At 42.0% G+C, this 23,750-nt stretch overlaps 1 protein-coding gene across 1 annotated transcript in view; it reads right to left on the reverse strand.

Annotated features, from left to right (window-relative positions):
- Positions 1 to 23,750, reverse strand: part of LOC138612971 (kelch-like protein 29) — a 127,142-nt gene that overhangs the window by 12,269 nt on the left and 91,123 nt on the right. The window contains exons 9-11 of the mRNA XM_069686518.1: positions 22,551 to 22,749; positions 8,937 to 9,119; positions 7,914 to 8,094 (exon numbers count right to left, since the gene is read on the reverse strand). Coding sequence (XP_069542619.1) covers positions 7,914 to 8,094; positions 8,937 to 9,119; positions 22,551 to 22,749 — 563 coding nt within the window. The remainder of the gene's footprint in view (positions 1 to 7,913; positions 8,095 to 8,936; positions 9,120 to 22,550; positions 22,750 to 23,750) is intronic.

The raw sequence follows: 23,750 nt of genomic DNA on the forward strand, positions 1-23,750 counted from the left end.
AATGAGAAACTGAGGAGTTAGGAGGAATGAAAAACAACCTCACACAGATACGTAACAAAACCTCACTGACTATATACACCTCAACACTGACAAAAAGATCCATTAAGAAGCAGAAGAGCTGCATCATGCTGCAGATACAACAACACTGGAACAGCATGCAAACACTGACTGCTGAACAACAGCTACAGTATCCCAAACACTAGCTATTAAAAGCCAAACAGCTCGTAGTGGAAGATGATGCACATACAGGAAAGACGCGCTAACAAAAGGCTTCCACCACACAGTTCAACAACAGCAGCTCTGTAACCTTTAAGTTTAAGAGTGTGTGTACTGGAATATAATGAAAGTTGGTTTAAAAAACACATTTCATTCATCGCCTGCAGAGAGAAGCTGATGCTCGAGATTCTATCAAACAGCACGTCCTGCCCTCAAGTTACAAATTCACATTAATCCCTGAAACTCTGCAGATATCTATCTCACCTGCACGAAGCCTCTCTCTCTCTGTCTGTGTAGATTTTTTGCCATGCTCACAGTGTAGCTTTCAATAGATAGTGAGAAGTTGTGATCTGGCTTGAAGAAAACAAGGCTACTACGTGAATCAGTTCCGGCCTGGAGGGCGTTCAAAACATTTAAATTAGACATCATTTGCTGACATTAGCATTTTTCATGTTTGCCAAGAATGCTCATTAGGAGGGGAAATACCAACAGCAACATAAAATACTCCAAAGCATCCTGGGAACAGAAAAAACAAATGTAAATATTGTCTGTTAAACTTTCACTTTAAAGCAGATTCAGCTGCACATTTGTACGATGCATGCAGGCGGTTCTGACAAAAGAAGCTGCTGATACAGACTGTGTGTGTTGATTTGAAATCACTCGACTGTGACATCCTGCTTCTTTGCAAATTTGCTAAAATCTCATCCAAAATGTTTCACTCACACCTGGAAAAGATGACGAGGAAGACCGCAAGGAACAGGGGAAATGTGAAGGGAGAGACGGGGTAAAGGAGAGGAGATGAAAACTAGGAGAAGAGAGTGGTGATAACATGCTTTGCATTAATTTAAATGTCAAGTCAGGCAATAGATGCACATAAAAGTGAACAGGAGAGAGAACATCTATTTTGGAGAGGAGAAGGAGTGAGAGTCTATCTGAGTTGTGTCAGCTGCCATCTGTGTGTCAGAGCTCATCACAGAAACTGTGAGGCCTAAAAAACAAAAAAAACAACTGCTTTTGTAAATAAAAAATTAATAGGAAGTCATAACTACAGCCTTGGAGTTTGTGCGTCTGACTGAAGTTAAGATCAGCCAAAAGACACACACACACACAAGAACACACACTCTGATGGATTGTAGCACATTTCAGGCTAATAACACAGACAGAGATGTAGACACCACACACAGACAAACACGCATGCACGCATGCACGATAAAGACAGGTACTAAAGTTGAAAATAACACTGCTTCTGCACTTCTTGTGCAGATGTGAGAACCGTCACCTTGGCTGACACACACAAGCACACACAGGACAAATCTATATATACCAACTAACCCTCCCACCTCCAGTGTCGATCCCTCCCTGTATGCTGGCGTCTGGATATTGTGATGGTTTGCCCGGTCTGTGCTTTCTAAAGGTCAGCTGTTGCTTCCTCCTGTGGGTGGACAACAAACTGGCTGCCAACCATCTCGGCTGCATCTGTCACATCCTAACCTGATAATTAGCCAGTAATGTACTGCTGCAACCTGACTGCCTGCACGAAGGACTGGGTGGCATACTTACATAAGAGAAAGAGGGGGATACAAGGTAAGAGAAGTTTTTTATGTGTGTCTGCCTGTGTGTTCTTGACAGAGAGAGATGGAAGGTGAAAGAGAGAAAAGAGAAAAAGCCACAGAAGCAGAAAGAAGGAGAGAAAAATGACTTGCCTGTTGGTAAAGGCCGGAAATTGTCTAAAGTGCCAGCCCATCATTAATCAATGAAGGAGAAGCACATACAGCTCGTACTACTCATTACCTGCAGCCTCTCTCTGCCTTTCACTAACACCATCCTCAGGCACAGCTGCTGCTGCTCGCCGATGTTTCTCTAGATTCGACATCGCCGGCCTCACACGCCCCAAATACACTCATCATCTCCTGCCCACATAATCAGAGCTGTGAGGAGAAGGAAGGTGCAGGAGAGGAGAGATGGTGTTGAAAGAGGAAAACAGGGAGGACAGGAGGCAGGAAGAGAGAAACATGAGAGAGATGTGATGATCTGCCTGATTTGAACTCTGTTTCAGCCCTGGAGCCTTAAATTCACTGAGAGCTAGAGAAGCTGGAAAATGACTGCATGTTTATAGAGTCCACAGAAATGAGAGGAGGCTTCTCCCTGTCAACACACGACATAAAAGCATATTTTTAGAGGCCTGTTTTTGCTCTGCTTGAACTCACTGCAGGTACGTGTACATATGGTTTACTTCCAATACCACGTTCAGTAAATGTGTTTTCTTTTCACTTATGGTTTTCTGCTTTAAGTGACTATATATACAGTAGTATGACTGCTGTGGGTGCTGGTAAAAATGGTTCATTTCATTTATATGCACAATTTTTTACTATATGTGATTGACTGTCATGGAAGAGACACAAATTTGTTTATATTTTATTTTATTTACATGATTATACACATTTTGATTTAGTCTCTGTGTTAACATGAGTCTGCACTGAACATGACTGTGAGAGGCGTGCTTTGTGAAGATAGGAAGCCTGACAGCGTTTTTGCTCTGCTTGAACTCACTGCAATAAACCTGAGTTCGCCAAGAATGGTCAGTTTCCAGTGGTTCGTTGCACGCCCCCCGAACACAACGCAGAGTGGCCGGGACCGGCAGACTACCCCAGTTACATGTGTGTCAGTAAATTAGTAGTAACAGTTGCAGAACGCTTTAGTAATACTGAGCTGTGGTCCAAAGAGCGACATACAGACACTGAGACAGAGAAGTGAGCAGTGAAAATCAACACTGACACTTCAGAAGGGGAATGAGGGTGTGTGTTTGGAGTGTGAGGGTGGTGGTGGGCGGAGAGTCGGAGGATGAACCGGTGCCTTGACAGCGCAGGAGGAGCCCTAGCTGTGAAGTTGGTTAATCCTGAGGAAAAGGGGATTAGCTCTGCAGGGGGGGAACCACCTCAGCAGGGGGGCTCTAGGAGCCCGTTGTCCCCTAACACAGTGCAATGCTGCAGGGGCTACTGGGGCTGACTGTCCCCAACACCAACCTTTACCCCATCCTAATCTAGCTCTAGGCATGGTATGACCTAGTACTAGAAACAGATCTACACAGTGACACTCACATTAACATGTAAAGACATGCACAACAGTTCATTTTTGCTGTAGAGAGGCTTGATGGGCTTGGGGAAGGACTTCTTTTGTGCTGTACATGAAAGAGAGCTGTCTGTATACATGCAGTATGTGTCTTTCCTGCATTCAGAGAGTAATACCTAAAGGTGTATAGTTATTGTATGTGAGCTGTAAAAGGTTGAATGGACCACATCGCCCATGATCCTCTCTGTCTGGCTGGCTGACAGCTTCTACACCTGCAGACAAAGGAGCAGATCCCTGTCAGAGCCTCACACAGCAAACAGGAGACAAACCATTCCTCACCACAACTCAAAGAGAAGCTGGAGCCTCTTCTCCATGAGAGCGACGTGGGGTCTCTCCCACCCCTGGTGTCCCACAGAAGGGGACCTCTCTCTGAGTGACTGGCACCCCAGTGTGCAAAACCACCCGCAGACATCGAGTAGTTAAGGACTTGTCAGTTCATGAAGCAGCCCACAAAAGACTTCAACTGTGTTCAGTGTGAGGCCTGATGAAACCTCCGGCAGGAATCTCCATCTCACTGTACCTTCTTTGGGAAATTTTATCAACTCAACCATGACAGAGCAATTCAATGCTCCTTGACAAGCTCTCAGAGGCATTACAATTGGCCTCCAGCATCAGACAGAACCACCATTTTTTTTAAATGGCCCATTGTGCTGGTGAACACTTAAACACCACTTGATGGAAAAAGTGAAACTCTAAGAAGAGATGGAGGAAGGCTGTGTTAAGAGGAGGATAAAGTCAGAGCAAGGCTGAACACTCAAGAGGAGCTCAACAACCTAGGGGGATGGAAGAAAACAGAAATCAGCTCGACACAACTGCGAATACAGATTCCTCAATAAGAACACATAGCTGGAAAGCGCAGGGAGGCTTATAGAGCAACAACAAATGTGCCAGTTAATGAGCCTGAAAACAACACATAAACAATGCAGCTCTCTCCTCAGCTTTTCACAGACACATTTTTTATGTTCTATAATCCAAAAGGTCGTTTTAGTTTCCAAAGCCATAAAAAAGCCAGAGAACATGATCTTTGCAAATTGCTCCTCTCTCCTCCAGACTTGTCAGCAAACAGCAAACATCCCTGATGAGAAAGTTGCTGTACTCAGCGTCATGTTGCCAACAGTCTTCATGCAATATTAACTTGCAGTAGAGCTCATAGGACGCACAAACCTGGCCACAGTGTGCAATAAATAAAAACAAAACCATCTGTGATTGACACATCATTAGACACCCATGAATTATTCAATATCTGCAATCATATTGGTTTGTCAAAGGATCAACATGCACAGGAGCGAGCGGGCCCAGGGTACCTGACTGCAAGTTAAAGCCTCCGAACGCGACCGGTCCCTAAAACTCTGTCAGTCATTAGTGTGAGAGCGGAGACAGGAACGAGCCCGCTCGCTCCTCTGAGTGTTGATTTGGACCTCCTGCTGTTCCCAAAGAAAGCTTCCAACCAGCTTTGAGACGGCTCTGATTGAAGACATAATTGTGAATGTGGGTGAATTTCACGGTTAGGAGCGTGAAACCCTCAGTGAGATGGACGGAGAGATGAGGGAGTGAGGGAGGCAGGAAGGTCTGCAGATTAGGAGTGAGGGTGCTGGGAGGTGAGGAGCCCTGGCTGAAGCAGGCTGATGTCTGCAGGCATAGAAATACAGTGTGTGCACAGAGGGATACATGCCTACATACACAGGAGGAACAAGAAGTACAGGTGAGAAACAGGTGAGACGCAGGCTGAAAAAGATCAGCTGTGTGTGTAAACAATCTCTGCATCAATTACTCTCTGAGCGGAGCAAATCAACTCTGTCTGTCGCAGTGTTTCATGTTGTTCCCCAGCCTTCAGATACAATCCCCACCAGCCATCTGCATATCAAACACGGCAGCCACTCACACACACTGACTAATGATTCTGAACATTATTAACTCTTCATGTTACAACTGCTACTGACACCTGTGCAGCTCTTCCTCCTCGTGTGGAGGTTTGAGTAACAGTCCCTTATCTCCTCTGGCCAGGGTTTAGTCCTGCTGCAGACTGGCTGCCTCCCTGCTGGAGTCTCGACTATCTTTAGAGTTTTGGCCCAACAATGCTGAGCTGTAGCTGAGCCAACTGAGTCTCATAGCAGAGACACACCTGCCAAATCCGGTGGTTAGCTACAACATAAAGGATCAGCAGTTAATGGGGCTCATTCATCAAAGCAGCGAGGAACAACTGTGCTCAGAAATGACCTGAAAGAGATCTTGATCATCTTCAACAGCTCTGAGATTTGTGTAACGATTCCAGCAATGACTCAAACACAAACTTTATGGTCTTCTTCAGTTAAAGTCAGAGCAGTTCAGAGTAGCTGAGTTACATAAGAAGGTCAAAAAGATGCTTCAAAGCGTGTAGAAGCAAACCTCAGGCACTTGTGTGTAGGAGCGGGAGCTTTGCCAAGGTTATAAGGGTATTAAATACATTTTATATCGTTACACAGAGAGGGCTTTTTATGCTGTGAGATTTTTGCCCAAAGTAAAGTAAAGATAAATTTTGGGTTGCACATGGAGAATTGAAGCTTGGCCATATTGCCATTAGTTGTAATGAATACCATGAAACTATGCTGAGGGAGACCGATGTGTTCAAACTAGAAAAGTCTCTGACTAACTTTGACTGTAAATTCAGCAGAACACACCACATTAACTTTGCTTCACAGACTCAACAAAGAGACTGGTGCTTCATCACTGGTGGCCTACAGGCATCTAAATGTTTAAAGTTGCTACAAGGACACAACATGTTCCTAATATAAGACGTCTCCTCTTCACAACCTGAACTTCAGGGTGAAGAATATTTTCAGAGAATATTGCAAATACAAAACAGGTTTTATCTGCAGGATAATAAATATTTCTAACCTTTACAGCTCCTTTGTTCTTCACTTTTAATAAAGTTTAAAGATATTCTTCTCTCCATAAAGATGCATGCAGCTCACACTGACTGCTCTTCCAGCTGATTCATCTACAATTCATCAAAACAGTCGCTGCTAAAGGCTTTCACAGCAGGTCAACACGTCTCGTCAGGAGAAAAGGTACTTTCTAAATAACAAATGTTAAATGAAAACCAATGAATAATGCATTTGCAGTCATGACCATAGAAAAAGCTAGAAAATTATTTACAATAATTCCATTTATACGACTATCATGCATAAACTCTCCAGTCTGTGACCGCTCTAAAAACACATCACCTTCAATGTGTTGATGCATTCAATTCCAAGAATCGTGAGTCTTTACAGCTTCAATTTTCAGACTGTTTTACCTCTCGCTCCACAAAGACAAACTAAAAGCCTGAGTTGCTGAGAAACGAACCCTTTGACTTCTATGACAATTTGCCCAAACAGCCTGAGAGACCCGTTAGCTTTTAAATGATCAGGCCGCTGAATACGACCCTGACCTTGTGTTACTAATGGTTTGCTTCAGCCCGCGCACCATGCATTTTCTTGCTCACTATTAGGAGATCAACTATTCTGCTCAGTGTGTGGGTTATTTCTCCCTCACTGTTACAGCCTTTGTAAGTGCAGCACGAGTGCAGTGATACCAAGCAGAGGAGGCCTCTGGCAGTTCTTGGAGAGAGGCAAAGTAGGTTAAAGCTTTACGGTGCTGATAACTGAGTCCAGTTGCTGTGGGCCTCAGAGAAGCTTCATGGTTACAGACAGACAATCACATACAAACACATCACACAGTGAAACACTGATTTCTTCAGAGCCCTGATTCCCTCGATGCACCGGCAGCTCTCAAATTAAGCAGCTCAGAGACAGAGGAATCAAATGCGTATCCATTATAGGGCAAATATTCCATCTACCCGTCATAACGACACTGTGGGGCAGCATTATGGGAAATATCTAATTAGCCTGTTTCATTTGTGCATTGCTTTGGAGATCAATTGATCTGCTAGGTAATGAGCGGCAGCGGCCTGCTCTAATATACCCAGTAATGTTCTTTTGATTGCTTTGGTTCCTCTCGCTCTGCCGTGCAGGAGGAGGAAGCTTCTCTGCTGAAACAAACTCCTCAGACCAGGTTAGAGAAAGAAATGAGGAGCAGAAAAATAAAAGTCAAGAGATATGAATCAGACTATTGAAACTGAGGAAAACATCAGAAGAAAAGAGGTGGCTGAAAAGGCCACAGAGGACGACTTTCACATGAATTGTCAGCAATGTGTCGATGCTGAAGTGTATGGAATCAGACACATTACGCCACTCTGCTCTTTAAAAGCAAATCCTCTCACTCATGAACAAGTAAGAGGTGCTCACAGCTGTGACCGTTTAATACACTCCGGCTCAGATTCATTCCTCTGCACCTTTCTGCTCTCACAGAAAATGCTAATAAACTTGTCTGAACACTTTTCTGCTACGTTTCCCCTCACAGTGTGAATATTTGCTCAAACTGGATCGTTCAGCATCCACCAACTTTCTGCAGAATCCTCTGCACACACTCTCTGAGATGGCTGTCACATCAGAGTTAGAACTGTCCTCACTGTTCAGACACCAGCTGGGAGCTGCTGGAGGTGTCTGTTGTTTGGAGACAGGCTGCTGTTGATGTTGTGTGACTCTCACCTCTCCACGTGGTCCAGGTTCCCTGATACTCCCATTCCTCCAATGGTGTACAGCTTTCCGTCGTACACCAGGCTGTTGTGTCTGCAGCGAGCTACTGTCATCCGGGACACCAGACTCCAGTTGTCCAGCAGGGACATGTAGCACCAGATGTCAGCCACCATCACACCCGTCTCTGTGCCTCCTGAAAGATAGCATGAGGGATATTTAGTGGGTATGCCCGGTGATATTAACAGTGTTTACACTGTAGGAACTTTCCCAGGGAACCAGGGACCTTTTAAAAACACTCAGAAACTTTATCTGGGTCCTAAACAGAGAAAACTAAATGACTAAATGTAGTTCAAGGAGCTAATGTATACATGTAAAACTTTACCACCAGATGCGAGGATGATTCATATATTGAAAAATAGGCCATCTAAATTGCGTTTGTTCCAGCTCCCTTCCAGCTCCCTGTTAGCTGTGCAATTTGACAGGTAACACCAGCAGTGACTCAGTGACCCTGCTCGGAGTCTGAGGAAGGTTACAGACCGGAGCCTGTTGATCGGCTGACTACAACACCTCTGATTTCTCCACTGGCTGTCTGACTCCCAGCGGACACATGCAGACCTGTTCCAATGCCCAAACACAAATTTACATTTATATGAAAAGAGGGAGAGGAAAGGTACACGCAGGACAAATCCTGCTGCATTTCCACGATTGCAGGATTCTGGCACAAATGGAGCGTGGAGAGAGAAATTCAGTCTGTCTCTGGAGAAACAACTTAAAGGTGTCTCATAGAGGGAGTCACAGAGTGCACAGTGTGCCACTATGGAACTAAATAAACTGCACAACACTGCAGCGACTGTAAAGCCAGAGAGAGACAAAAAGTCAAGTTCAGATAAATGCTCCTCAGAAGGTAAACAGAACAGTACAGGAGTAACCTTTCACTACTGCAGTGTGATAAACACATGACATGGACTGTCCTCCTGCTCTGTGCCACTAAATGACTACAAAAGCTACAATTGTGCTGCGGTACATGTAGCTCACCTGACAGGTAGATGTTGTCTCCGGCCGAGATGACACTGAAGAACTCGCGGTCGTAGAAGGGCAGGCTGGCCAGCGGGTACCACTTACTGTTCTGGGGGTTGAAACAGGTGACTGCTGTCAGGGAGCGCTGGTTCATCCCGATCGTCTGACGCCCTCCCACCAGCACTATCACCTCCGCTACACCTGGAGGACAAAGGTGGAGGAGGAGGATGGAGGAGGAGGATGATTGGGGAGGACAAAGGAAGGAAAGAGATGGGAGAAAGCAGCCATCAGGGAACGTTTCCACAAGTTTATAAGAGCCAAGATTTAATCAAAGCCTCTTTGAGACGCCAGAGTGCTGCAGAGACTAACAGGTGTCATGTTTTGTAGCTTGTTGCTTTTGTTACGTTTCAATTTCCTGACAGGAACCTTGATCGTCTGCGTGAACGCTGACTTACACAAGCAGCCACAGATTATAAGTCTGCTGGTTTGAATTCAGAGCGGCCTTGGCTTTCCCTGAGTCAATACGCTTGTCTGGAAATGCAAAACAAAATGCAAAATAGAAAAGTTTCCTCTTGGTCACAGGAAACTACTTAAACAGGAAAGTATAACTCAATTACAAAGACTGATGGTGCTGCCAGTCGTTTGGATGCTGCCCAGCTTTCTGAGCTGCTGGATAAAGACACCAGTGACAAGCGGACAAGACGACGAGCCGGCAGACAGAAATGAGCTGTGTGTTTGTAAGCAGCAGGAAGGTGGGCAGAGGGAGGAGAGCCAGGGAGGGAGAGGAGAGGAGGAAGGGAAGAGATAGAGACAGAGTGAGAGGAGAGAGAGGAGGGGAGAAAGAAAGGGGAGATAAAACATGGGAAAGGGAGGGAGAGCTAATCTTGTTGCACTCCAAACCAAGGTTTAACACTGGTTAATCTGTGGTGATCGATACCACACAGACTCTCCTGTCAGACACATCCATAGACGGCTGTCTTTCCTTCTGCTTCTTTCTGTTAAAAAACTATTGTCCTATATTTTTCTTTTAAGCTTCTGTTTTTATTGTAAAGCTATTAAAAGAGAGCTTTTCTGTAGAAAGTAAAAAAAGGGTAAAAGACGAGAAAAGATCAAATCTACAATGGGCTTTAGTGAGGCTGAGCAAACACAGAGCAGTAAGGACTGTCTCAGACACATCGTGGACACACAGCTTAGACTTAGTGGACAGTTTAAAGCTGGCCGGCTCTTTAACTACAGTAAGGTTTTAAGTATGTGTTCTTTGAAGGGCAAAAAGAAATTGACAGCTCAAGGAGAAATTGTGACAGTGTCACTGCAAAGATGAAGGTCTGGTACCCGAGCCAAGAAAAGGTCTATCATGACAAAAAGTGGAAGGTGTAGGAGTCGTGCATGTTGCCGCCCTTTCTGGCAGCAAGTAAAAGATGTTTGAATTTGAGGAGGAGCCTGAAATTATCCTTGTTGACACCATTCCCATCATGTGCTCATTTTCACAGCTTCCTGGCATCACGCCCCAGACTGTGAGCCTCAAACGGCCCTCAAGACCTCCAACAGACCTTTGATACACAGCTAATAAATGAGAGTGCAGTTTTATAGGACAGTCGCAGCTACAGCGGCTGTTCTTAAGAGGAAACGAGCTCTTTGTCTTCCCTCCTCTGAGCCTCCAACCACACATTCACACACACATTCATTATATTGACTTTGTTCTGCTTTTGTTCTTCATGATTAGTTTGCTGCTACTGCTGTACGTGTTTGCCTCCATTTCTCTTCATCACTTGTGTTTTTAACTTTACTGGGTTTTAAATGTTTGAATGTTTTCTGCGCCTTTTAGGATTATATTTTTCATCTCTTTTCATCTCCTTTTCTTTCATCACATTAGCTGTTTCAATTTGTTAATATTGACTGCCTCAATTAAATTGGCAAAGTTTCTGTGTTTGTGTGATTTTTTGGACTTTCCTTAATCTGTTTGTACATCAATCAATGATCTGCTGTTTAAAGTTTCTTTTTCACTATTTCTTCATTTGGTTCACAAAAACAAAATTCAATTGCATCTTAAAACATGGAGGATGTAGAAATACTAAATTCCCGACCATGTGACAAAGTGTCTCATTAGACCAACTTTAACGTTTCCACATGCTGCTTCAGCGTGCTGAATTATTCTTCTGTGCACATGCAGGTCTTTGTTATCACCTGGTGCACATGTGCAGGTTGTTCTCAGAGCTTTCTGCTTGGTCAGACACGTCAGGGAGAGTCCACATCTGGACGTTGAGGCTGCTGTGCGGCTCTAACCCCTGAAGCTCTGAACACATTCACAAGCTAACACAACCCAACACCGGCCTGTCAGAACGCAACAACACAGGAGAGCAGCACCGCTGACGGGGAGTCACAGCATCGGATCAGATGGTTGAGGTGTGTTCGTGTGTATGTGTAAGTTTCAGCTCAGAAACGAAGCCTCACAGGGACGGCTGTCAGTCAGTTGGAGGTTTGATGGGAGCTGGGTAGAGGGATGAAGGGATGGAGGATAGAAGGATAGAGATGAGCGGTTGGGGATGAAGGGATAACCAAGTCTTGACAGCTCGTTTTGTTCCTGACAGCATTTATACCCACAGCTTCTCCTGATTCTTACTGACCTTTTGTTATATTTTTGACCTCTCCACATTCAGGAAAACTCTAAAAAGCACAACTTTTGAGCAACAACAGGCTTAAAGGAAACACATAACCAAGTTCATAAAACTGCTACTTTGTAAAGCACAAAGGTCTACAGGAAGTGCCATGCTTCTTACTCAGGTCTGCCACTGTTAAACTACGATTATACTTTAATATAAGTACTGTATTTAAATCTGTCTCTATCTGTGCATACAGACTTGACTCCCCCTCCATGAATTGTATGGAGACCGAGACACAAGAGACAGATACCTCAAAACCAGGGCTTAGGGTCTGAGCAAGAGCTGCTGCTCAGGGAGCAGAGCGAGTCAAGTTTTCAGGCTCCAGCCAGGGAAACCGTCATCCCTCCCTCCCTCTCTCCTCCTCTGCATCTCAGGCTGACAGTAGTCACCAGTCAAAAGGTCAAACGGACTGAACCTTAGCTTTAGCTGCAGCCCTGCAGACTTTCAGACCAGAGGTTATGTAATCTGGATTTACAGCCTCCATGTAACATTTATAAGTGACAAAAAAGTGTGAGTTTTGGATATTCCTGCAGCTTATCAGTGAAATCTCCAGAACAAATCCAATTCTCTGGTGAACCGCTGCATCCATATATTCATGTCATGTGCTGACAAAAAAATAAAGAATTGTAAAGCTTATCATCTTGGTCTGCTTTTACTGTAGTGCAGCTGCTCTCAGAGGAGTTGCTGGCTGGCAGAGGTGTGAATAAGTGATGAATGTCCTGCCCTGAGGCTTTGGACCTCACAGGACAGCCTGGTGTTATTGTCTCCAAACTGAGGATGCAAGCTGAGCTATTGTGCGGGCTGATCTAATGAAATCTAGACACCAGCAGTGTTTTATTTTGGCTTGCATTATGGTTGATAACGTTAAATATTTCCATTCCAACATGATGTAGAGAGCAGCATAAATCCTGCTGAGGACACGAAAGGGTCTGAAATAATCTTGTTCTCTGAGCTTTAAACTGAGTGATCCGGTGTAATGAAGGATCACACAGATAAAATGTTCGCGCAGAAACACTGGCGTAAACCTGCTGCATACTCAAACTCTTATCTCCTTTGCCCCTCCTGCCCCTCCTGCCCCTCCTGCCGCTGCTGTGTGTTTGTGTCTGTGTCTGTGTGTGTGTGTGTGTGTAAGCAAGACAGAAACAGTGTGAGCCGAACTGGACCCCTGCGTCTCCTTGTCATTACAGCTCATTTGTCTGAGAGCTATTCCACTTGGCTGGGTTGAGTTAACAGTTTGCCCTGGCGCTCTCCTCCCTCCTCTGAGCTCAGCGTCACATGTGGAGAGGAGGAAATGGGAACACACACACGCACACACACACATAGTATATATATCCTTAAAATTTTCTTCTAAGAGAGCATCTTCTGAGTTGGTTGGTGAATAAACTCTCAGCACCAGCAGATCCCCCGGACAGTCTAATGACACATCCACACTCTAATTAACCAATTAGCAGCTGATGGAGACACATACAGTACACAGAACACTGTGGACTCATTATGAGACTCTTTACCCAAGACACTTTTCTGTCCAAATGAGAAGACGGGAGCCTGAGAAACACAAAGTGAAATACTGAGCCTCTGTTTGTGTAAAAAGTTGAGTTTATATTTGTTGCTCACACACGGCCAATTTCCCTGCTGAATGTTTTTGGCTCTGTAATTAGCATCTAATAAAATTAATGGGGGAAGCATCCGCTCAATAAAACGCTCCAGAAAGCAAAATAGGTGCCAAGCGAGAAGTCTCCTTTCCAGTCAGCGCGGCGTCTCAGAAATAAACTTTATGGAGGTTTATTTCAGACTTTTATGACTCTTTCTTTGTTGTTGTTTCAAGTTTAAAGAGCTCAGTCCAAATGTTGTCCAGCATTGTTATGCATATCTAATTAAAACCATTACCTTTGCACAGGAGTATTTGAGTGAACCAATGTGGTGACATGTGAGGACTTGGAAAAAGATTTGCTATAAAAAATCCTGCACAATCATGCAGCTCAGCAGGATTCTATATAAAAAAAACCCTGAAAAACAAAACAATTAAATTGTGAGTGGAAACCATCTGGCTGTTAAATTCAGCCGCAACAGAAACAACTTTATGGAGGTTACAGCTGATGGAGCAAGAACTCATGAAGATATTGTTTTTTTTTTTTTTTTTTAAGAGTTTCTGTCTGTATATTTATTTTCATACTTTTTTATACGTTTCTTATCGAGTTACGTTTCTCTATTTGCCTTTCTTATCTCAGTTGTACTTGAAATGTCAGTACGTGAAGGTAACACTGCCACTTCCAGTTCCTTTACCTCTTCTATTAGCACTTCAGTGCTACTGTGAGTTTAACACACATTTACCTGAGGATTGCCCTTATCAATACAAAGATAAAGAGATTCAGAATGGGCGTCATTTTCAAACATATTTAAAGATGACACAATGTAAGCAACGTGCTGTTAATGCAGACTACATCACAATGAAGTTTATGTCAAACCTTCACAGTTTAACTAGATGGTTTCTTTTTTTTTTTTTTTAAACAATATTTTATTGCGTTTTTTTACATATAGGACACTTACAAATAACAATGACCAAAGCAATTATAAATAATGCATCAGTGTACTAGACAACAAAACAAACGTGAAAAAAAAGAGAAAAACAAAAAGGGGGAAATGAAAATAATAATACAAATAATACAGTGATAACAGAAGTAAATAAAAACAAAATAAATAAATAACAGAAATAACAGAAAAAGCAGCAGTGATGGTGTTCAAGTTACTGTAACATTCTCATCTTCCAAATATTCCAAAAAAGGTTTCCATACTTTGAGAAACTGTTTTCTTTTCCCTCTAACAATATATGTAAGTCTCTCCAATGCAAGGTGTGTTGCAATTTCCTTCAACCATATCTTTACTGAGGGCACTTGCGTATTTTTCCAGAAAAGAGCAATTAGTCTTCTAGCTTGGAGTAGCCCAAAATCAATCAATACTGATTGTTTAGAATTTACAGCAAAATGTTCAGGGTATATACCCAGGATACAAAGTTTGGCTTGCAGGGGAACATTTTTATTCACAATCTGGGAAATGGTCCCAGTCACTGCCTGCCAGAACGACTGCACCTTTGAGCACTCCCAAACACAATGGAATAATGTTCCTTTTTCTTCTAAACACTTACAACATATATCTGGAATATTAGGATAGATTTTATTCAATTTCACTGGAGTGATATAAGTTCGCATTAGCCATTTATATTGGAGCAATTTTAATTTTGTATTAATTGTATTTTGTTGTGCCTTTAAGCATGCAATTTCCCAGTCTTCTTCTAATATATCCTCTCCAATATCGACTTTCCAAGCTTCTAATCTGTCTTTAGATGATTCCTTTCCATGAAACACCAAAGTCCCATAAAACAAAGATACTAGTCCCCTTTTATTCTGATTATTGACTATTATGTTTTCAATGTTTGTCAAAGGTGGCTCAGACATTAGGTCTTTATTTTTTGATGATATGAAATGTTTCAATTGTAGATATTTGAAAAAATTATTTATTGGTATATCATACTCATTGCATAATTGCTCAAAAGTAAGTAGTTTCCCGTTTCTGTACAGATTCCCTACACATTGCACACCTTTGGTTGCCCAAAGCTTGAAACCACCATCACATCTACCTGGTGTAAAATCGCTGTTTCCCCATATAGGAGAAAAACGAGATAAGCCAGGGAGGCCTCCAATATGCTGGTGTACACGATACCAAATGTCAATAACATTTCTAAGAAAGGGATTCTTTGTCTTTTTTCTCAGTGTTTTCAAATCTGCTGAATGTAGATACAAATTGAGGGGTAGCTCTGATGTAGTTGTTTGCTCGATATTTACCCAAGCTGGAAGAAAATTGGAGCTGAAATAAAATGAAGCAGAGTGCAATTGAGCAGACCAATAATACCACAGCAGATTTGGAAGACGAAGGCCACCTCTTTCATACGGCAAGTAAAGCAACTTCAAGCGCAGCCTAGCTTTTTTATTGTTCCAAATGAATCTAGTAAGAGTGCTATTAATTTTGTTAAAAAAGCACTTGGGAAGTGGGAGTGGGATTGATTGAAAAAGGTACAGGAACTTTGGCAGTATATCCATTTTAATTATATTAATACGGCCAATCATTGAAATTGGCATTACTGTCAAGCGGTCTAATGTTTTTGTTATTTTTTCTGTTAGCGAGTCATAATTTGAAGATACAACAGTTTTGATTTCAGGAGTAATTTTAACGCCTAAATATGTAAAACCATTTTTTGCATTTGTAAACTGTGTTTTTATAGTTGGCGTCAGGCGTTCATTTTTGTTTAAAAACAATAGTGATGATTTAGAGAAATTAATTTTATATCCAGAGAACTCTCCAAATTGTTGAATTAATGTGGTTAGATTTGGAATACTATCCTTAAGCCTGGTCAGAAACAGGATGACGTCGTCGGCATACAAAGATATCCTATGCTCTTGTTCACCTATCTGGATGCCCGTGAGGCCATCATGGGCCCTGACAGCCAGAGCGAGAGGTTCGATAGCTAAAGTGAATAGCATCGGTGATAATGGACAGCCTTGTCGGGTTGAACGCTGCAAGTTGAATGGTTTTGAGACAACACTATTGGTCAGAATCTCTGCTACTGGGTTTTTATAGAGAACATGAATCCATCTAAGGAATCTCTCTCCAAATCCAAATCGTGGTAGCAATTTAAAAAGGTAGTGCCACTCTATTCTGTCAAATGCCTGTTGGGCATCCAATGACAGTATCGCTGCATCTTTAGTACCAGCTTTTTCATGTAATATATTAAGGACTCTTCTGATATTATGAAAACCTTGACGATTTCGTACAAACCCATTTTGATCATTATGTATAAGTTTAGGGAGGTGTGGATCTAATCTTCTTGCTAGCATTTTACAAAGTATTTTAGTGTCAGAGCACATCAGGCTGATTGGTCTGAACGACGTACATTCTGTGGGTGGTTTGCCTGGTTTTTGAATGAGGGTTATCATAGCGAGTCTCATAGTGGGTGGAAGAGTTCCTTCCTGAAAGCATTCTTGAAACATGTTAAGAAGTGGCTCCATTAATTTAGTTTTAAATGTTTTATAAAATTCTATAGGCAACCCATCAGGCCCAGGTGCCTTACCACTATTCATATTTTGGATCGCTTCCGACATCTCTTCGGTTGTTATGTTCCTATCCAATTCATTTTTTATGTCATCAGATAGTGACTGAAATTGAAGGTGATCAAGAAATGTTTTCTGCGCATCCGAGTCTTGGTTGCATTCTGATCTATATAAGGATTCATAAAAATCCTTGAAGCATGTATTTATTTCTTGCGGGTCTATTGTTAGATTCCCTTGCGGTGTCCTAATACTATTTATTGCTCGGTCAGTTTGTTGTTTTTTGATTCTCCAGGCTAAAAGTTTGCCAGCCTTTTCTCCTTGATCATGATAGGCCTGTTTCAACCACATTAAGCTTTTGGCGGTTTTATCTGTGGACATTTTATTGTATTTAGCTCTCAATATAATAATTTCTTTTTGTTTTAAATTATCATCTTTTGCATACAGGTCATTTTCCAATATTTTGATTTGATTTTCCAAATTTTCCATTTCCATTTTATAGTGTTTTGTTTTATAGCTGGTGTAACTAATTATCTCTCCCCTGATGAATGCTTTAAATGCTTCCCATCTGATACAAGCACTAGTTTCGTCAGAATTCAGTTCAAAGTAGTTGTTAATTTTAGAGCCAATAGTGTCAACAAAAGCTTGATCTTGCAGCCATCTCGCCTGTAACCTCCAATTAGGTGGGTTATGGATAATTTTGTCAACTTGTATTTTGAGTGATACAGCAGCATGGTCACTTATCACGATACCATTATACCAACATTCACTAACCTTGGATAAGAGTTCCCTGGAAATAATGAAATAATCAATACGGGAATGTGATTTATATGTACTTGAATAACAGGAGTAATGATTTTTATCAGGATTACGTTCTCTCCAGACATCAACTAGATTTAGGTCCTCCATCACCTGCTTCAATGTTTCTCTAGTTTGAGTTTTACCCGTGTCGGGGCCCGTTGAACGATCTATTGTTGGATTTAAAGCACAATTGAAGTCCCCTCCTAAAATAAAAAATCCATTCATGGTAGACAAGTCAAGCAAAATATTCCTAAAGAAACTGGGGTTATCTTCATTGGGCCCATAAATGCTCACTAGGTTCCATGTCATTGATAGGATATTGCATTGGACAATAACATATCTTCCACCTGGGTCTCGGATAGTTTTGACAATCTGCAATGGTATTGTCCGGTGGATAAGGATAAGCACTCCCCTTGCATAATTATTATAACATGCATATATTACTTGGCCAGGCCATCTGCTCTGTACACGCTTTAAGTCTGCAGTTGTTAGGTGGGTTTCCTGTAAAAATATGATTTTAGATTTAAGATGTCTAATCCTACTCATAACCTGTTTTAATTTTGTTATTTTCCGAAGCCCCCTTACATTCCAGCTGGTTATTTTTATGTTAGAGGAATTACAGTTATGATACATACTCATCTATGTAAAATAAAATAAATAAAAGGCTGCTGCAAAAGGAAAAACAAAAATAAACAAACAAACAAAAACATACACACATGTCTGGGGAGGCTTGAACAGCATCCTCCCGCAACAATATGAACTTGGAACTCTTCTAGTCCCCTCTCCTCCTTCATCTCCCTCCAAAATCTGTAAAATTTGAGGGACTTCATGCTGATCCTCATAACTGAGGAGCAGCTCCACTGGTAAACCTATACCTGGCAAACCATCAACGACGTCCACAAACTATGCAGTTAAAGAATTACAAACAATACCCCTAGCTGGATGATTTTTGCAACTAAACATGTCTAACAAAGAGAGTAGAATAGCTTAGTAATGATAATATTAACAACATGAATCAAAAATGTTATGTCCTGTAGTCAAATTAGATTAACCAAAACGTTTCCCTTTTCCTTGTAAAATAAGAATAGAAACAAAATAATTGGATTTTAAAGAAAACGTGTTTTCCTTTCGAGCGCTGTGCCTAAAAATTATAATAAGTTGTCACCTATATGGTGGGCATCAGACCAGTAACAATAAACATAAAACTTCTGGGTCTTTTATACCATATTTACGGTAACCTTGGACGGGAAATACAGTCCAGACTTCGCTAGCCTTTTTCTACAATATTTACGGTAATGACCTTTCAACCGGCATCAGCTGATTAACTCGGCATGTAAACAAACCCACGTGATCCGTTTACGTTGGCGTCCATAAAGTTTAAAGTAAAGAGTCTTGGAAATAACAGTTAAATTAAAGTACCCTTGTGTACTGTATCTCTAAAAGAAAATAGTCGGTTTGACATCCTTTTGAAAATAAGAGTCAGGGCGGATAACTACCGACCTTATTTAGTCACTGTCAAAGGGAATCAGCCGATTCTCTGTTTGTAAACAAACCCATGCCGTCTCTTCAAAGTCCGCGATGAAATTTCTCCGCATCCTCCGGTGACGAGAAGAGGTGAATCTTGCCGTTATGGAGTACTCTTATTCTGCATGGATTTTGTTGAAACCCTCGGAAGGAGCCGGCGTCCATTAACAGCTTCTTGACAGTGTTGAATTCCCGTCTCTGTCTCATTGTCTCAGCGGAGAAGTCTTGTGCGAAGGACAGTTTGTTTCCATTATGTTTGATGTCACGCACTTTAGAGCAGCGGAAAACAAATTCCCGGTCCTGGAACTTCAGAAATCGTATGAGGACTGCTCTGTCTTGGTTCGGTTTTGCTGGACCCAGTGTACGGTGAACCCTTTCCAGTGCGATGGATTTATCAGTACCCAGCCAGCCCGGTAACATCTCTTGCACGTAATCCAACAGTTGTCGGCTTCCCTCTTCTCCCTCTCTGAGTCCAAACATTCGTAGATTTTTCCTGCGGCTGCGATTTTCCAAATCTTCTACTTTGGACTCAAGGTATGTGATCCGTTGTGAAGCTTTACTCAGGTCCACCGTGTGTGTCTCCGACTTCTCTTCTGTCAACATAATGCGTGTTTCGGCCTCCTCCATCCGTGCTATATTGGATGCTATGTCCCGCTTCACCTCATTCATGTTGTTTTCTAGAGCCTCCACAGAGTTGGCCATCTTACAGAGACGTCCGTCTATTCCGTCCAGTTTGGAACCGAAGCCGCTAAATTCCGCACGAAGTGTCTTTAGCTCTGTTAGCACGGCGGCTATGCTAGCTTGGTCCATGCTAGCCTGCCGCTCGCTCACGGTTGTTGGCTCAGTTTTCTGCTTTTGCGGACCTTTTGCACGCGTGAAAATGTCACTCTCCCTTTTCAACGCCGTTTTTGACATGTTTACTGCTGAACTAGTAAATATAACTGGGGGGTTTATATTAAATTCTGCAAAGCTGTGTGGAGCTATCAAATCAAGCCGCCATTCTCCATGAAGATATTGTTAAACTCAAAAGTGATTCCATCTCATTGCAGAGTTTATCTTCATGGACCATGAACATTCATAGAAATTCTTTCCTATAAATTCTTGACATGATAGACGAGCTTTTTAATACCATCATAATATAAGTTTTAAATCTGCTCTAATCTGAAATCTATATCAACAAAGGAAAAGTTACTTTGTGTAATGTGAAAGAGGTCACAAACAATTTTACTGCTCTCTCATCGGAGAACTTTCCAGTTACAACAAACACACACAATCCTATCTTCCCAGCACCAAACACAGACAGTCAATGTTTAGCTGTTAAAGTGACAAATATTTGATTCAGGGGACAAAACAGAGCTAAAAAGAGAGCATCAGATTACTCTGTTTGCTGGAGGGTAAATTAGCATCAGTTAGCTCACATGGTCACCATGACAACTTCAGGTGAAAATATGTCAAAAGTTTGTTTAACAGTTTGCTCTGCTGCCAGTTTAAACTTGTACAAGTTTCATATTTTTTCCTAGTTTTTTCCTTTAACTAGAGTAGATTTAAATCAGTCAAATACATATTATATTAATATGTTTTGGCTAAAGTGATCAGCTCTTGGCTTAGCCTCAACAAAGTGAGCCTACCTGTGTTTTTGGGCAAAGCTCATTAATTTATCTCTTTTATTGCATCTCTTTAAAAATAGTTTTTTTCTCCTACATTTTAAAAATTCGTTATGGCCTCATACATCCTATATTTGTTTGTTTCTATTAATAAATGTTAAGGTAAACGATTTAAGTCTAAATGTGAAAGAGTGTTAATTAAAAGTCTCACAGAGTAAATTAAATTTCTGGGCTGAAAAAGTGTAACTCTTCTCTATTTTGTCACTCAAAGACTGAATGTGTGAGGTACTGTGATAGACGTCCATGCACACCAACACACACACTATAATTTACACACATATAAGCACACGACTCACACGTCCACAGATCGACTGAGCTCAGCAAGAAGTGCTTCACAGACGACAGTTTAACTTTTTTCTTTTTCCGCTTGACAGACTTATCAACCGAGCTCAGGTGGTGCCCCATCTGCTTGTGCACATTTAAAATGCACACACAAACACACACACACTTACTGCTTACACAAGCAGGCACATGCTCAAAGAATAAACTCAATCAAACGTCTGCCCTTCAGACTTCATGTCTGATCCCCCTGGCTCCTGCTCTCCCTCCCTCTCTTTGACCTCATCCAGACCTCTCCTCCTGCTCTCACTTCCTTGCCCTCTGTGTGTCGACCACAATCCTCAACAACCTTAAAATCTCCTTCCAGTCTTGTCTTAGTCTCTTTATCCATGAATACGAGGTAGTCCCCATGTCTAACCTGCAATCCCAGTGATTGTGCACCCTGCAGTGCAGAGCCCATCCTTTCCAGTGCAGCAGATGGCTGAGCAACACATGCATGCACACAGACAAACAATCATCACACACACACACACACACACACACACACACACACACACACACACACCCACACACCCACACACACACACACACACACACACACACACACACACACACACACTCAGGCCTATCATTATATAAGTACACAGGATGCCAAGGTATATACTCCATGTACAGTCCATCATCAGAACAGTTTGTCACACTTTTCTTACTAAAACCAAAATATAAACACAAAGATGCTGAGCTCATATAACGCCACAAATGTCTTTTCTCAAAGAACAAATGATTCTTTGTAAATCCTCATGTGTCTGAATTACAGCCAATTAAAGATGAGAAAATATTCACCTAACAAAATTCCCCCAATGTTTGTTTACTGTCAAATAAAGTGCCTGGACAACAGTGTTGGCCAGTAAACTGATCTCTCCATAAAGTGCCATTTGTTAGGCAATTATCTTTATCCTACCAAGCAGAAAATAACTTGCAGAATGGTGAGGTGTGCTGGTGCGAGGCTCATAACACCATGCAGACACTATAATGAGGCAGCTCTTTACAGGGGGAAAGAGGGGGGTCCTGGCCCACCTGAGGGAAAATCTAACAGCCAAAGGCAATTTACAGACGCCTTCAACTTCCATGATGACTATTTGAGTTTTACAATGGAAACAAACACGGTCTTCAATGGCTGGATGTCGGTGTGGGTCAGACAGTCAGTGGTTGGCTTGTGACTTAGAAATCAAGCACAGACCTGACTGTGCTTAGCTGCTGTTAAAAAGTAGTTAGGAGATGTTCATGTGCTGGTTTTGCTGTAACAGAGTTCAGAAGCCCACAAAACCCCAGGAAGCCGTTAAGGTCGACCACTTTGGACTTCTCATGGTAACAACAATCAGACTTGACATTTGGAAATATGACCTGTGTGAAGATTTTACTTTTAAGTGTTTTCAGCAGCTGTGTGGAAATATGATGGAGCTCTAAATCATTGCTGACAGTTGTGGGTTAAAATCAATACGATTCAGTGGCAAGTCAAAGTCTCCTTGTGGAGCCATGACCTCCCTGTCACTGTGTTACAGTAAAATAAGAAAAGTGTATGTGTGTGTGTGTGTGTGTGTGTACCAGCAGATAGCCTCGGCCGAGTCCTGGGCGTCTGCATCTCCTGCCGCGCGTGGGGCAGCATGTGATAGCGCTTGGCCTCGTTCACCAGATCCCGACACGCCTCAGATGATTTGATCAGCTCCTCGTTATCCACCACGTTGAGCAGGTAGGACGGGTGGATGAAGGGAAGACGTACCACCGCCAGCAGCTCCGACAAATTCTGAGAAGACAGACATGAAAGGAGAGAGACAAACAGATTAGAGGTTGAAGGCTGTAATAAATGAGTGATGGTGAAACAACATAACAGATGAAAAGTAATGAAACCAAAGCGAACAGTGATCAAACTGTTTGTAGACTGAAAAACTGTCAGGGATGATCAAAGAAGTTTTACATAAACAACGTAAAACAACTAGACAAAAAACACAGTGGATCAGACGCTCACAGCTGGATTTACCTCCAAACTCATTATATTTCTCTTTTTGCCATTTGAAACATTTCATGAAAGAAGACAAGAGAAGAAAATATCATGTTTGATAAAAGCCTGGGCTGTTAGAAAGAGGAAACCTGATGTAGTGAGACCATTAGATCAGTTACTGTCAGTGTCAGACTCTCAAAGCTTCAGGTCAACACTCTGGTTGTGTAAGGTTTCTGTTTCTATAAATGTGCAGGATGAAATACTTTGGCAAAGATGAAAACACAAGAAAACATCTCTCTTTATGTACAGAACATGATAGGCATTTTTACTCTTGTACTTTTCCAAACATTCCGAGTCATTAAAAGTTCTTCTTATTGCACAAGACGCCATAAGTAACACTTGTGAAGTTTCTTGTAAAACTGCTCAGTGTCAGTTTCATATGTGCAGTGGGATACTCTTGTGAGGGCTGAAATAGAGAGAGCGCAGGGGGATATCTTACAGCTTCCACCTTCTGCTTCTGATTTTTCCCCTTCTCAAATTAAATCCTCAGACAGACAGCTGATGTGTTTCTGCAGCTACATTAAGACCCAGTTCTGGTTAATCACAAACTATTCAAGCTGGGAGACGACCCAAAGCAGGATGTTGCAGGAGCATCAGGAAAAAGTTTCAGGGTCAAGAGACAAAATAAAGACCTGTAAGATTTTTAAGATGCTTATAATTGACACTTTTTTCCTGTAAAGGGTTTTTGAGGTGAACACTTGAGCAAGACAACGAGTCAACCAACATGACCCAATAATCCTGAACTA

This window comes from Semicossyphus pulcher, unplaced genomic scaffold (genome assembly GCF_022749685.1).
Source record: "Semicossyphus pulcher isolate SPU_LCO1_2020_fin unplaced genomic scaffold, fSemPul1.0.p SCAF_11, whole genome shotgun sequence".
In the NCBI taxonomy this organism is placed as follows: Eukaryota; Metazoa; Chordata; class Actinopteri; order Labriformes; family Labridae; genus Semicossyphus; species Semicossyphus pulcher.